We start from the raw sequence: 14350 nt of genomic DNA, 5'->3' as shown, positions 1-14350 counted from the left end.
TGTATGGGTCATAGTGGAAAAATAAATCTGCAGTGGTATATACCTGGACCCCAAGATCTTCCCTTAATCAGTAAATTAAAGGGAACCAGTCACCATTTTTTGCCCTATAAGCAGCGGCCAACACCACCGGACTCTTATATACAGCATGTTAGAATGCTGTATATAAGAGCCCAGACCGCTGTGTAGAACATAAAAAACACTTTATAATACTCGCCTAAACTGGTCGCTGCGGTGGATGTGGCTCAAATGGACATCTTCGTCCTCCAGTGCCGGTGCCTCCTCTTTCGGCCATCCTTGTCCTCCTTCTGAAGCCTCTGTGCATGACTCGTCTACGTCATACACCCTACGGCCTACAAAGTCGTCACAGGGTATTGTGCAATCTGCCCTTCTGTGCAATATCCACCTCCTCCTTAGTTATAGGTCCCTAACTAATGGTGTTGCCAACAGCAGTCAAAGTCCTAGGTACACTCTGCACCACACTCACCAGACACACCAGTGGACGGCCTGAGTGGAATAGGGTCGCCCACTTGGGGGGTTGGTTAAGGGGGGAGGTCAGGAGTAGGTCAGTGAAGTGGAGGAGAGAGGAGGTCGGGAGCCGCACTCCTTGGAAGTAACTAGGTGACAGACAGTGGTCTGGACCTAATAGGAGCTGGACCCCCGGTCGCAGGGTATCGTGGCAAGGGGCACGGAACTGTCGGACAGCCAGCGGCCATGCACAATCACGGGCTGGGACCAGGGCACGAGTGGGTACGTGGACCCTCGTCAGGGAGTAGCTCCAGGCAGCCTGAAAATGTACCCAATGAGAACGGAGCCTTCAAGATCGGTTCTCCACCCGCTCCAAAATCGGGGTACTAGCGCAACGAGGGGGATAGGACTTTCCACAAATACGGTCCAGAAAATCCCAAGCATTAACCCTGAAAGCAAGCTCCCACAGTTAGCCATACTGGGGAGCGGGACACGGCCAGTTCCACACTACCAGGACCAAAAGAGAAGTAACTTAGTGCCAGGAGGAAAGTCACGGTTCACCAGGCAACACCATCGGGGACGGGACCCGAACTAGCTCCCCTAAGCAGTAGCGGTGTCCAGAAATTTGGTTTATCCGGTTGTCTGTGTCAGCTTTATGGACGGAGTGAGTACGAAAGTGGCCCCTGCACTCCCCACGGCACCCCCCCAACGCCATCAGAGTCCCGGGGCACCCCCCCCCCCTACCTGTGGAGGGTCCTAACACCTGGCTGCCCCATTCCATCGCCCCGGGTACTCCCAACTGCAGCGGTGGTACTCCCAAATTACCACAAACCAAGGGTGGCGTTACGAACTCTAACATATCCCCTGTAAATAACCCCCTTTGTTTGAGGAACTACACAACCGCTTGAGCCACTGAGGATCCGGATCCTGACGTGGGGGAGGCACACATGCGCACTACAATATTTTGATCTGCCCAGCTCAGGGCAGATCAAAGTGCAACTGATCAGGACCTGAATGCCGGCAAGTGTGTATGACGTCGGACGCGTCATGCACCCCGGCTTCACAAGGACGACAGAGGCAGCGACAAAGATGGCTGAAAGAGGCGGCGCCGGCACCGGAGGACTAAGATGCCAATTTGACCCACATCCACCGCAGCGATCGGTTTAGGAAGTATTATAAAGTGTTTTATATGTTCTACACAGCGGTCTGGGCTCTTATATACAGCATGTTAGAATGCTGTATATACTGTAAGAGCCCACTGGTGGTGGTCGCAGCTTATAGGACAAACTGGTGACCCGTTCCCTTTAAGATACATTATAATTAGCGCAACTTTCTTAAAGGGAACCAAACATCAGGATTTTCATGTAGAAGGTGCAGCCAGTGCAGTACTGGCACTATCAGGCACAGGCTGTACAGTACATATCATTAGGGTGCAGCTCATGTGTTTTTAGTCAGTGAAATCCAACTTTATAAAGTTTGAAAATTCGTGCACTTTTTGATTGACGTGTGCACCACTCTCCTAATGTCTGGGTGGGTTATGCACACGTATCCCCGCCCCCCGCCGCCTCTTCCTCCCTCTCACTGGCCGTATGTAAATTTCTCTCTTCAGAAACATGGTGCCGGAGTTGGCACCTGCGCATAGCGCTTATCTCCGGCGCCATGTTTCTGAAGCCCGCTGTACTTAGTATTTTACAGGAGAGGGTGGCGCATGCCGCGGTCACAACGGGATCTGAAGAAGTGAGGGCGCATGCGCCGCCCTCTCCTGCAAAATACGAAGTACAGCGGGCTTCAGAAACATGGCGCCGTAGATAAAGCGCTATGCGCAGGTGCCAAATCCGGCGCCATGTTGAAAGAGAGAAATTTACATACGGCCAGTGAGAGGGAGGAACAGGCGGGGGGGGGCGGGAATAAACGTCCATAACACGCCCGGACATTAGGAGAGTGGTGCACACGTCAATCAAAAAGTGCACGAATTTTCAAACTTTATAAAGTTGGATTTCACTGACTAAACATCCGAGCTGCCCCCTGATGGTATGTACAGCCTGTGCCTGATAGTGCCAGTACTGCACTGGCTGCACCTTATACACGAAAATCCTGATGTTTCGTTCCCTTTAAGTTCAATTTATGCTAAATATTAAGCAGTAAAAATTGGTAAACTAAGAAATCTTGTAATGTCTGGATCAGGATGTTTTGATGCTGTTTTTTTTTCTTTTCAGAACCCGGGGTGCCATTGAAGGTGTTGCAGGGCACAGCAGAGTTTGTGGCGCCTGAAGTTTTTGCATTCGAACCAGTTGGATTCACTACTGATATGTGGAGCCTCGGAGTAATCTGCTACATTCTGTGAGTTATTCTGTGGAATAGTCTTCTTAAGAAAATTCACTTTTGATTTCAGTGGTTATCCGTGAATGTTAGTTGGAAAAATGGGTTGTAAAAAAAATGTATATTTTCTAATTTCTCTAAATCTATTTATTCATTTTATTATTTTTTTAATGAACTGTAGGTTAAGTGGAGATTCTCCTTTCCAAGGTGAGAATGACATGGAGACGTTGCGGAATATCACCTCCGGGAACTGGGAATTTGATGAAGAAACGGACGCTGTGTTATCGGACTCTGCTAAGGATTTCATCAGGCGGCTGCTGCAGAAGAACATGAAGTAAGCCATCTACCCTATATTAATAAATATGAAATATGGGGGTTAAGTCCATAAGGTCAATACAGCTTTCATAACACCAAGCAAATCAATGCACAGTTGGAGGTAAGCAATAGATAGTGTGTCACTCATTTTCACCAGAGGCCACATTGGCGTTATGTCTGCCTTCAAAGAGCTGCTTGTAATTGTAAGGACTCAGGCAGGTCTCCATGCAACACTGTTTGAGCATAGACTTCAATGCATTAACTGGCCAGGGGCTATACGAGAGCTGTCCCTGGGTAGCAGGGGGCTATACGAGAGCTGTCCCTGGGTAGCAGGGGGCTATACGAGAGCTGTCCCTGGGTAGCAGGGGGCTATACGAGAGCTGTCCCTGGGTGGCAGGGGGGGCTATACGAGAGCTGTCCCTGGGTGGCGGGGGGGGCTATACGAGAGCTGTCCCTGGGTGGCAGGGGGGGCTATACGAGAGCTGTCCCTGGGTGGCAGGTGGTCTATACGAGAGCTGTCCCTGGGTTGCAGGGGGGCTATACGAGAGCTGTCCCTGGGTGGCAGGGGGGGCTATACGAGAGCTGTCCCTGGGTGGCAGGGGGGGCTATACGAGAGCTGTCCCTGGGTGGCAGGGGGGGCTATACGAGAGCTGTCCCTGGGTGGCAGGGGGGGCTATACGAGAGCTGTCCCTGGGTGGCAGGGGGGCTATACGAGAGCTGTCCCTGGGTGGCAGGGGGGCTATACGAGAGCTGTCCCTGGGTCAAAGATGGACTTCTCCCTAGGCTAAATATTAGGTGCATCTGCTCAAAATCAAAGATGGAGCTTTTCTCCCTTTTGCAGGACCCTATGCCACATGCACACTGATTTTAAAGATTCAAAGATGGAACCTGCTCCCCGTGCTTCGGACACCCCCTTTTGTTAACATATTGTAATTCACTTAACTACATAAAATCCAATTGAGATCACATATTATTCACATCTGCTCTGTCTTTGGAAGGTCCCGTCTTACAGCAGAACAAGCCATAAATCACTCCTGGATTAAGGACAAAGACATTTCCAGCACAAAAACTCTGTCAAAGGAAAAGATGAAAAAGTTTTTGGCTCGGCAAAAATGGCAGGTAAGGAAAATAACGGGCAGAACAGAGTAGAGAGCAAGAAAGAACGAATGAAACTTAGGCATTCGCCACACATTAAACATGGGGTCTCAAGCTCAGCTGGCTATATGGGCTGCACCTAGAGACTAATGACTTTTTGTGATGCGCTGTATGTGTGTATGTGTGTATGTGTGTGTGTGTGTGTATGTGTGTGTGTGTGTGTGTGTATGTGTGTATGTATATGTATGTATGTATGTATGTATTAATATATATAAATTTAAAATAAAATATTTTTTTTTAAAAAAAACCTTTTGGCTTTTATTTTAAATGCCATTCATCGTATGGGTTACGGGACAGTTTCAAAGCGTTGGTCGTTACGGATATGTTAATAACACACCTGTACTTTGTTGCGTTTATACAGTGCCTACAAGTAGTATTCAACCCCCTGCAGATTTAGCAGGTTTGATAAGATGCAAACAAGTTAGAGCCTGCAAACTTCAAACAAGAGCAGATGCATAAATCTTACAAACCAACAAGTTATGTTGCTCAGTTAAATTTTAATACATTTTCAACATAAAAGTGTGGGTCAATTATTATTCAACCCCTAGGTTTAATATTTTGTGGAATAACCCTTGTTTGCAATTACAGCTAATAATCGTCTTTTATAAGACCTGATCAGGCCGGCACAGGTCTCTGGAGTTATCTTGGCCCACTCCTCCATGCAGATCTTCTCCAAGTTATCTAGGTTCTTTGGGTGTCTCATGTGGACTTTAATCTTGAGCGCCTTCCACAAGTTTTCAATTGGGTTAAGGTCAGGAGACTGACTAGGCCACTGCAACACCTTGATTTTATCCCTCTTGAACCAGGCCTTGGTTTTCTTGGCTGTGTGCTTTGGGTCGTTGTCTTGTTGGAAGATGAAATGACGACCCATCTTAAGATCCTTGATGGAGGAGCGGAGGTTCTTGGCCAAAATCTCCAGGTAGGCCGTGCCAGCCATCTTCCCATGGATGCGGACCAGATGGCCAGGCCCCTTGGCTGAGAAACAGCCCCACAGCATGATGCTGCCACCACCATGCTTGACTGTAGGGATGGTATTCTTGGGGTCGTATTCAGTGCCATCCAGTCTCCAAACGTCACGTGTGTGGTTGGCACCAAAGATCTCGATCTTGGTCTCATCAGACCAGAGAACCTTGAACCAGTCTGTCTCAGAGTCCTCCAAGTGATCATGAGCAAACTGTAGACAAGCCTTGACATGGCGCTTTGAAAGTAAAGGTACCTTACGGGCTCGTCTGGAACGGAGACCATTGCGGTGGAGTACGTTACTTATGGTATTGACTGAAACCAATGTCCCCACTGCCATGAGATCTTCCCGGAGCTCCTTCCTTGTTGTCTTTGGGTTAGCCTTGACTCTTCGGACAAGCCTGGCCTCGGCACGGGTGGAAACTTTCAAAGGCTGTCCAGGCCGTGGAAGGCTAACAGTAGTTCCATAAGCCTTCCACTTCCGGATGATGCTCCCAACAGTGGAGACAGATAGGCCCAACTCCTTGGAAAGGGTTTTGTACCCCTTGCCAGCCTTGTGACCCTCCACGATCTTGTCTCTGATGGCCTTGGAATGCTCCTTTTGTCTTTCCCATGTTGACCAAGTATGAGTGCTGTTCACAAGTTTAGGGAGGGTCTTAATTAGTCAGAAAAGGCTGGAAAAAGAGATAATTAATCCAAACATGTGAAGCTCATTGTTCTTTGTGCCTGAAATACTTCTTAATACTTTAGGGGAACCAAACAGAATTCTGGTGGTTTGAGGGGTTGAATAATAAATGACCCTCTGAATAAACTTTTCACAATTTAAAAAAAAAAAAAAGAAAAAAAGAAATAACATTCTTTTTTGCTGCAGTGCATTTCACACTTCCAGGCTGATCTACAGTCCAAATGTCACAATGCCAAGTTAATTCCGAATGTGTAAACCTGCTAAATCTGCAGGGGGTTGAATACTACTTGTAGGCACTGTACATAAAACAACACTTTTAGTTGCAATATATTTTGGGGGGGTATTTTGTGTTTTTTTTTTTTTTTTTTAATCTTTAAAAATCTCTAATTGTCGGTCTTTATAATTAGTAAAATATATTAATTCTGGCCAACATCTTGTAATGCCCCATCCTGGTCTCCATCTTGTACGAATGTCCCCTATTGTGCTTCTTTTCACATACACATAATTTTTTATATATTTTTTTTTTTTTCTCACCTGTCGTCCGTTCCCTTGGCATCCTCTTTTCTTCACAGCTGGGGCGTCGCAGTGCTGTGACGTTATATGCCAGCATACCAATATCAGCTGCTGGCCTCTGGCTGTAGTTAGTATTACATTGCAGAGAGCTGGTCTTGAACTACAATACCTTCTCAATTGAATGTGCCCAAGGACGCACTGTTAACAAAAAAGAAGTGATTGTCAGCGTCACCTGGCCCCAACCGCGATCATAAAGTGGTCTACAGTGCCTTCAGGCTGCATGAATCGGCTTCAGGGGCCGCATGTAGCTCACGGGTCACGTGTTTGACACCCCTGCAATAAACTAAAGTAAATTGAATCTGCCAGTATTTGCAGTATAGGGTTCGGCCGACAGTTTCTGTACGGGGGCCCCCAACTCTTCTCCAACAGATGATGATAGGGAATATGAGGATCCAGCATGTCTCATTCCGGATGGCTTATCTTTTTATGTTTTCTAAGAGATTAGGCAGCATCAGAGATGTCTGTGTGCCGCCGCCGGGCTACTCTGATCCGGATCCGCTGTGTGGCTCGAGGGATTCTACTGGACCCGGGGGTCGCGCGGACACTTCAAATAAAGAGGGGACGTATTTGTACGGGATTTGCCGTAAACTGTCTGTGACGTTACCCACGGTGTGTGGTGAAATGTGGCACCACTGCTGCTGTTGTGGGGCACCCGGGGGACTATGGGATGGCAGCTGGATGTTAACCCCTCCGTGGGTAGGGATGGATGCCCTGGGGCCCAGTGTCTCTTATGCGGAGGATGGTGACTGCAGGGGCCGGCGCACCCGGTCAGACCGGGGGATGTTAGTTTACTCACGATTAAATGAATCCCACAAGTCCAATAGTAAACCAAGGTGCTGGTGGCCAGCCGCCGTGGTCGGGTGTATCAGGTCCCACACCCGGGCTGGTGGTCTGTGTCACTTTCCTCTGCACTCTGTGTCTGGTGTGCTGGACTTCCCGGTGTGAAACACGGGAGTCCGGTCCCGGACCTTTTGTTGGGAGCCTTGCCCGCTGACGCTGACCCTTGGGATCTACCGGGCCCTGGTGGATGCCCTATCCCCCGCGGTGGGTGGCTGTCTGCTTTTGGGACTTTGGTTGGGACAGGACCTATAATCCTGCCCTCAATTGGTTAATTAGCTAGGCCGTTGGTTCCGGTCCTGGCTTCAGGGTCCAAGTACCCCCTCTGTGCACGGTTTCCGGGTCGGTTGTCCGGTGTCGGTACCAGCGGGCTCCAACCCTGTCCCAATCCACCTTGGATCTCCGGCAGCCGTCTTCTCGTCTCCTGACAGACACAGACCACCGTCTGCCACCTTGCCAGCACGCCGGGGCTCCAACCCGGACGCCTTTTCTTTCTGTCTCAGCCTTCACTTTCTCCTCCACAACTACTCCACTCCACTCGAACTACAACTCGGACTACTGCTTTTCCCGCTCCGGGTTCTCCAGACCCCTAGGTGGGCGTTCTCCATCCGCCTGGGCCCACCCACTGGTGTGCCTTTCCTACCCTGGGCGGGGTAACTAGGATTTCTGGTCGGCTGTGTGTAACCCTGCATGGAATGGTGTTATGCGGGGGCCTATGCGGGGGCCTATACTGTGTGACTACCTGGTTTTGCCAGGGCGTCACATCTGTCGGCGGCTCCATCATTGAGAATACGAGCTCTCATGTGAATAAGAGTTAGGGAAAACAGATGCGAGGCAATCATTTTCTCTAATGGCTATCTACAATATATAGAGGGCAATATAACATCTGAACTAGCTATAAATTGACTATTTTGTGAGACACTCACTGTACCACAGAGTGCTATGGTAACATCAGTTATAATGCTGTATGTTTTCTGCACACATACAGGAACTTGTATATTGTCCTCTCTGAATAGCTTGCATCTACATAAAAAAAATATTATAATTACTACTACTTCATTACTAATATGGTATTAGTCTCTAATGTACCTCAGAGCTGGATTCATAATAGAGCAGTTGATAGTGCTGGGGTCCATTTGGTCCGATTTCTGCCCATAATGAGTTAGTAGACTAAATATGAATAGATCTGTGCTTGTTTAAATGGCCATTACACTACACTATTATTCTGTCCCCATACTTCAGAAATGTTATTGGTAGCACATTCCCTGTTTGTGCGGGAAGATGGCCCGCTGACATGTGATTTATAGGACCACATAATCGATCAAATCTGCCGATTAACAAGCATTTAGTCTGTATGTCTGCTAATTTGCGGCATGTTTGGCCAATTATGAAATGGGCTTTACACCAGGAACTGCTGCATGGATGACAAACTGTTCCACTGCCCAACCAGTGTGCGATGACGAACCTGTTGACTGATTCCAATAACAGCCAGGTAAATTATAAACACAGATCTATGATATAGTCTGTAAATGGGAATCTGCCCAGTAGAAGTACTACAATGCAGTGGAGGAACTACAGTGGCTACAGATATGGCTACAGGACTAGCAATTGAACCCAATCCCTAACACGAGGGCCAAGCCCAAAAGATCCCTCTAGCCTATAGAAGACAATACCATTTCTTACCATTATAGTTAGTGACCTTTTTAGAGCTTTTGCACTTGGGTCTATAAGCTTCAAGCTGCGCCACTGGTTCAATGTATTTACAAAGATTAGTGCCATGCTTATCAACTGCAAAAGATAAAAGGTCACCGAATAGAAAAGCTAGTTTTTATTGAATTATGACCTGCTCCTGTATATTAATTTGGCTTCCTGTATACGAAGTGTATAGAGTTGAGCGGATCGGCTATAATCCGAGTGACGGATCCGGATCGGGTTGACGTCGAAGTCCGGATCCGATCCGATAGAGAGAGAGAGAGAGAGAGACCGTGCGGATCCGGATTTTTCAGATCCGGGTCCGCTCAACACTATAAATGTATGAAAAATTGACCCTAAACTCTGTATGTAATATTAGCATAAACTTTTTGTAGTAACCCAATCTCTCCTGCAGAAAACCGGTAAAGCCGTACTGGCTCTGAAGAGGATGGCAATGCTTAGCCACAAGTCCGATTCCAACTCCTCCCCAACCACAGATGGTAAGCCATGACCTTGAGGTGTCTGTCTGTCAAGTCCTCTCATTTTACATCCCTACCTCTTATTTTCTGCCATTCTGCTATTACAGATGATTCTGAAAGTAAGAAGGTGTTCAGCTTCCTGCAGGAACAGCTCCAGAGGCCTCCTGTCTTCTCCTCACCTCTAGGGGACCAGTCAGAGGTTGCAGGAAGTTCTGCGCGATTTCATTGTCAAATTGAAGGTAAGGTGATGGCTACTGGTTTGTCACAAATAAGCAAATGTATGTATCTTCAGGTCTGGTGTACGGCGCTATTTTCTTTGGGTTGGTGTCAATCACCCTGCAGCCAGTCCACTTCGTAGATGCAGTAGAAATACACGTAATACCGGGGATCTCTTGGCAACCAAAACTTGAACAGTTTATTTTCCTTTCCACCGCTATGACAGACCTGGTCTCACTCCTGACTGTTCTGCAGATACTGTTTCTTTGGGGGACTGGCTCGACTTATCTTGCCATCTTGGAACTAGTTTGCAAGCTGCCAGGCAAATGTCTCCTTTCACCCATGCTTCTGCTCACCACTGGAGGCTTCGTTGAGCCTGTCGAGGTGGGCCGTAGGCTCCGGACCTTTTAGGAGGTTACGTCAGGGTTTCCTGACTGGCCCTTACTCCATGCTCAGTTTTTAGTCCTCAAACACTTCTGTAGAACTGGCTCTCGGCGCTCTTCTGTAACCAAGAAGTGATTCTGCTCAACACTGGTTCTACACCCCCACCCCACACCCCAGTGAGCTGAACCGGATATTAAGTATTCCTATTACTAGTAAGATCTATCTACATAACATTTCTGTGCTTTACATTACTTCTTATACATAACTTCCTAAACCTATATCTCACACTACATCCTACTTAAAGGGGTTATCCGGCTTATTTTGCTTATTTTCCTTTTATTATACTATTGGGCTACATTGGGGCAGGTAAGTAGATAGTAACTACTTACCTGCCCTGCTGTCAGCCCCTCTCCCCAGCTCAGAGCGGTCATGTTACCGCTCCTGATGTGATTTTGCAGCTTCCTGTGATGCCCGTCAACAAGGCAGCATAAGCGCATGCCCAGTCGTCGTGACATCACAGCTGACATCATGTAGCCGCCCTGCTGGGCGGGTACATGGCACTGGAGTCCCCGCGTCCCTTCTTCCGCACCCTCCCAAACATCCCATAGTGCAGGGGTTTCGGTGCCTGTACGCTGCATGTAGCCCCCATGTTGCTGGCAGCACGCAGGCAGTGGCCTCCTTGCTGGCTGTGCAGGGGCCGTGCAGTCAGCACTGTATATCAGATGACAGATTCCCGGGCGCTCTGCAGATGGGAGCGCTGTATACAGCAATGATCAGCCGCCGGCCAATCAGAGGCAGCTACAGATCATTGCAGTAGCTGTATACAGAGCTCGGCTCTGCAGAGCGCCCAGGAATCTGTATCTGATATAAACCACTGACTGCACGGCTGTAAGGGGTAGTCGGACCCCTGGTAGTGAAGGAGCGTTTTTCCCCCCCTGAAGACGCCACAGTAGTATGGTGGCAAATTGTAAATGTTAATGGTAAAATGTTACCTGTCATAAACTGTTTCCCCACTAGGTGCCAGTGTAGAGCAGTGGTTCCCCTGGTAACAGTGGCAGGGCAGCCTAGGTGGGGAAGGAAGGGTTCTGAATGCAGAGTCCAGTGTGCAGTGAGATGTGACTGGAGAAAGAAGTCTGAGGTGACGGGGCAGAGTGTGGAAGTGGTGCAGTGTCAGAAGAAGTGGAAGAGTCAAGACTAGTCCCAAAGCCGGTAGTTTGTACTACAGTGCAGTGCAGCTATCAGGGGGATAACAAGTGGCCCCTGCAGGCGAAGGGTACTGCCCTGACAAAGAAGTGAAGGTAAATGGGAACGCCCGTAGAAAACAAGTGAAGCAGTTCCCCGGCAAAGAAGTGGAAAGGTGAGAACTTATCCGGAGCCGGTAGTCTGTGCTAGATCTGCCCTACAGTGAAACATAGTTCAGTGTGCAGCTACTAGGGGGTTAACGCATGTCCCCTGCAGGCGAGGGAAAGTTACCGGGGAAAGAGGAAACCGTCAGCAAAAAGTTTAACCTGTAAACCAAAGTGACTTGATGCTGAAAGGTGTAAAGAAGAGTGGAAGCTGTGTTCAATAAAATGTTTCTTAGTTCACCAACTGCCTGTCTGTGGCTCTTTACTGGGAGTGGTGAAGAGTAGTGATGAGCGAGTATGCTTGTTACTACTCGGTACTCGCACGAGTATCACTGTACTCGGGCTACTCGGCGGGTACCGAGTAATTTCGCGATACTCGTGCTGTACTCGTGGTCTTCATCCCTGCATGTTGGCGCTCTTTTGAGAGCCAGCCCTCATGCAGGGATTGGCTGGCAGACCACTGCAATGCCACAGCCCTGTTAGTTGTGGAATTGCAGTGATTGGCCGGCCCGCACAGCGTGACCGAGCCTTTATACCGGCGGGCGCGCTGTGCTCTGCACACAGCCATCTCATATTCCATGCTTTCCACGCCCACAGGCGCCTATGATTGGTTGCAGTGAGACACGCCCCCACGCTGAGTGACAGGTGTCTCACTGCACCCAATCACAGCAGCCGGTGGGCGTGTCTATACTGTGCAGTAAAATAAATAAATAATTAAAAAAAAAAGGCGTGCGGTCCCCCCAATTTTAATACCAGCCAGCCATACAGCTGAAGGCTGGTATTCTCAGGATGGGGAGCCCCACGTTATGGGGAGCCCCCAACCCTAACAATATCAGTCAGCAGCCGCCCAGAATTGCCACATACATTAGATGCGACAGTTCTGGGACTGTACCCGGCTCTTCCCGATTTACCCTAGTGTGTTGGCAAATCGGAGTAATAAGGAGTTAATGGCAGCCCATAGCTGCCACTAAATCCTAGATTAATCATGTCAGGCGTCTCCCCGAGATTCCTTCCATGATTAATCTGTAAATTACAGTTAAACACACACACACCCGAAATATCCTTTATTAGAAATAAAAAAACAATAACAAAGTCCCTCATCACCAATTTATTAACCCCGACAAACCCTCCATGTCCGGCGTACTCCACAGTCCTCCAGCGTCGCATCCAGCTCTGCTACATTCAGGTGACAGGAGCTGCAGAATACACCGCCGCTCCGGTCAGCTTCACACAGCAACTGAGGTGAGTAGCGCGATCAGCTGCTGTCAGTCAGGTAACTCACGGCCACCGCTGGATCCAGCGGTGCCGCGATTAACCTCAGTGACAGCAGCTGATCGCTATACTCACCTCAATTGCTGCATGGAGCTGACCGGAGCGGCGGTGAGTAGCGCGATCAGCTGAGCTGTCACTGAGGTTACCCGCGGCCACCGCTGCATCCACCGCTGGATCCAGGTAACCTCAGTGACAGCTCAGCTGATCGCTATACTCACCTCAGTTGCTGTGTGAAGCTGACCGGAGCGGCGGTGTATTCTGCAGCTCCTGTCACCTTCATGCAGCACAGCTGGACGCGACGCTGGAGGTCCGTGGATTACGCCGGACATGGAGGGTTTGTCGGGGTTAATAAATTGGTGATGAGGGACTTTGTTAGTGTTTTTTATTTCTAATAAAGGATTTTTCGGGTGTGTGTGTTTTTTAACTGTAATTTACAGATTAATCATGGAAGGAATCTCGGGGAGATGCCTGACATGATTAATCTAGGATTTAGTGGCAGCTATGGGCTGCCATTAACTCCTTATTACCCCGATTTGCCAACGCACTAGGGTAAATCGGGAAGAGCCGGGTACAGTCCCAGAACTGTCGCATCTAATGTATGCGGCAATTCTGGGCGGCTGCTGACTGATATTGTTAGGCTGGGGGGCTCCCCATAACGTGGAGCTCCCCATCCTGAGAATACCAGCCTTCAGCCGTATGGCTTTATCTGGTTGGTATTAAAATTGGGGGGACCGCACGCCGTTTTTTTTAATTATTTAATTATTTATTTCACTGCACAGTATACACACACCGGTTGCTGTGTTTTGGGTGCAGTGAGACCCCTGTCACTCAGCGTGGGGGCGTGTCTCACTGCAACCAATCATAGGCGCCGAAAAGCAGGAAAGTAGGGAATACGAGATTGTTTAATCTCCGGCATTTTCAAAAGAGGAAAAGCCACCGGAGTTTAGTGAACACAGCTGTGCAGCGCCGCGGCAGTGATCGGGGAACGGTAAGTAAGAGAGAGGGGGGAGAATGACCGACAGACTGTGAGAGGGGGACAGACAAGACAGAGAGAGACCGACAGAGCGAGACCGACCGACGGGAGATAGAATGAAAAAAAAAATGACCGACATCGCTAGTAAAAAGCACAAAACGTGCGTTTTGGACATCGGAGTGCCACACAATGTTTTACGTAAAATCTTTCATGTATTAATCTCAAAAAGTAACATACACCAGCTCTATTTCACTATTGGGTATGTGCCCTTAACATTTCCGCCATGAAAATTCATTTTGGTGTCATTTTGGAAGGTTTTCTGGTGAGTTCGTAAAAATGGCGTAAAACGCGGACAAAATTGTTCACAGCTGTGACTTTTGAGTTATAAATGCTTCAAGGGGTCTTCCCCATGCTGTTGCCATGTCATTTGAGCACTCTTCTGAGACTTTTGTGACATTTTTAGGGTTTCTACATGCTGCCGGGGGTCATTTCAGAAAAATACTCGGGTCTCCCATAGGATAACATTGGGCTCGGTGCTCGGGCCGAGTACACGAGTATCTTGGGATGCTCGGCCCGAGCCTCGCGCACCCGAGCTTTTTAGTACTCGCTCATCACTAGTGAAGAGGCCTGTGAGCTGAGAGTAAAAGGTGTCACCGAGAAGCAAATTGCCCACATGGAA

The 14350-nt window shown here is 48.6% G+C and overlaps 1 protein-coding gene across 2 annotated transcripts in view; it reads left to right on the top strand.

The window, feature by feature from the left end:
* Positions 1 to 14350, top strand: part of LOC142311667 (myosin light chain kinase, smooth muscle-like) — a 142986-nt gene that overhangs the window by 123786 nt on the left and 4850 nt on the right. For both annotated transcript variants that reach the window (XM_075350262.1, XM_075350261.1), the window contains exons 13-17: positions 2682 to 2805; positions 2966 to 3118; positions 4098 to 4218; positions 9417 to 9501; positions 9588 to 9719. In XM_075350262.1, the coding sequence (XP_075206377.1) occupies positions 2682 to 2805; positions 2966 to 3118; positions 4098 to 4218; positions 9417 to 9501; positions 9588 to 9719 (615 nt within the window). The remainder of the gene's footprint in view (positions 1 to 2681; positions 2806 to 2965; positions 3119 to 4097; positions 4219 to 9416; positions 9502 to 9587; positions 9720 to 14350) is intronic.

This window comes from Anomaloglossus baeobatrachus, chromosome 5, assembly GCF_048569485.1.
Source record: "Anomaloglossus baeobatrachus isolate aAnoBae1 chromosome 5, aAnoBae1.hap1, whole genome shotgun sequence".
In the NCBI taxonomy this organism is placed as follows: Eukaryota; Metazoa; Chordata; class Amphibia; order Anura; family Aromobatidae; genus Anomaloglossus; species Anomaloglossus baeobatrachus.
Note: the sequence above shows the minus strand (reverse complement) of the source record. Positions and strands in the feature narration are given on the sequence as shown.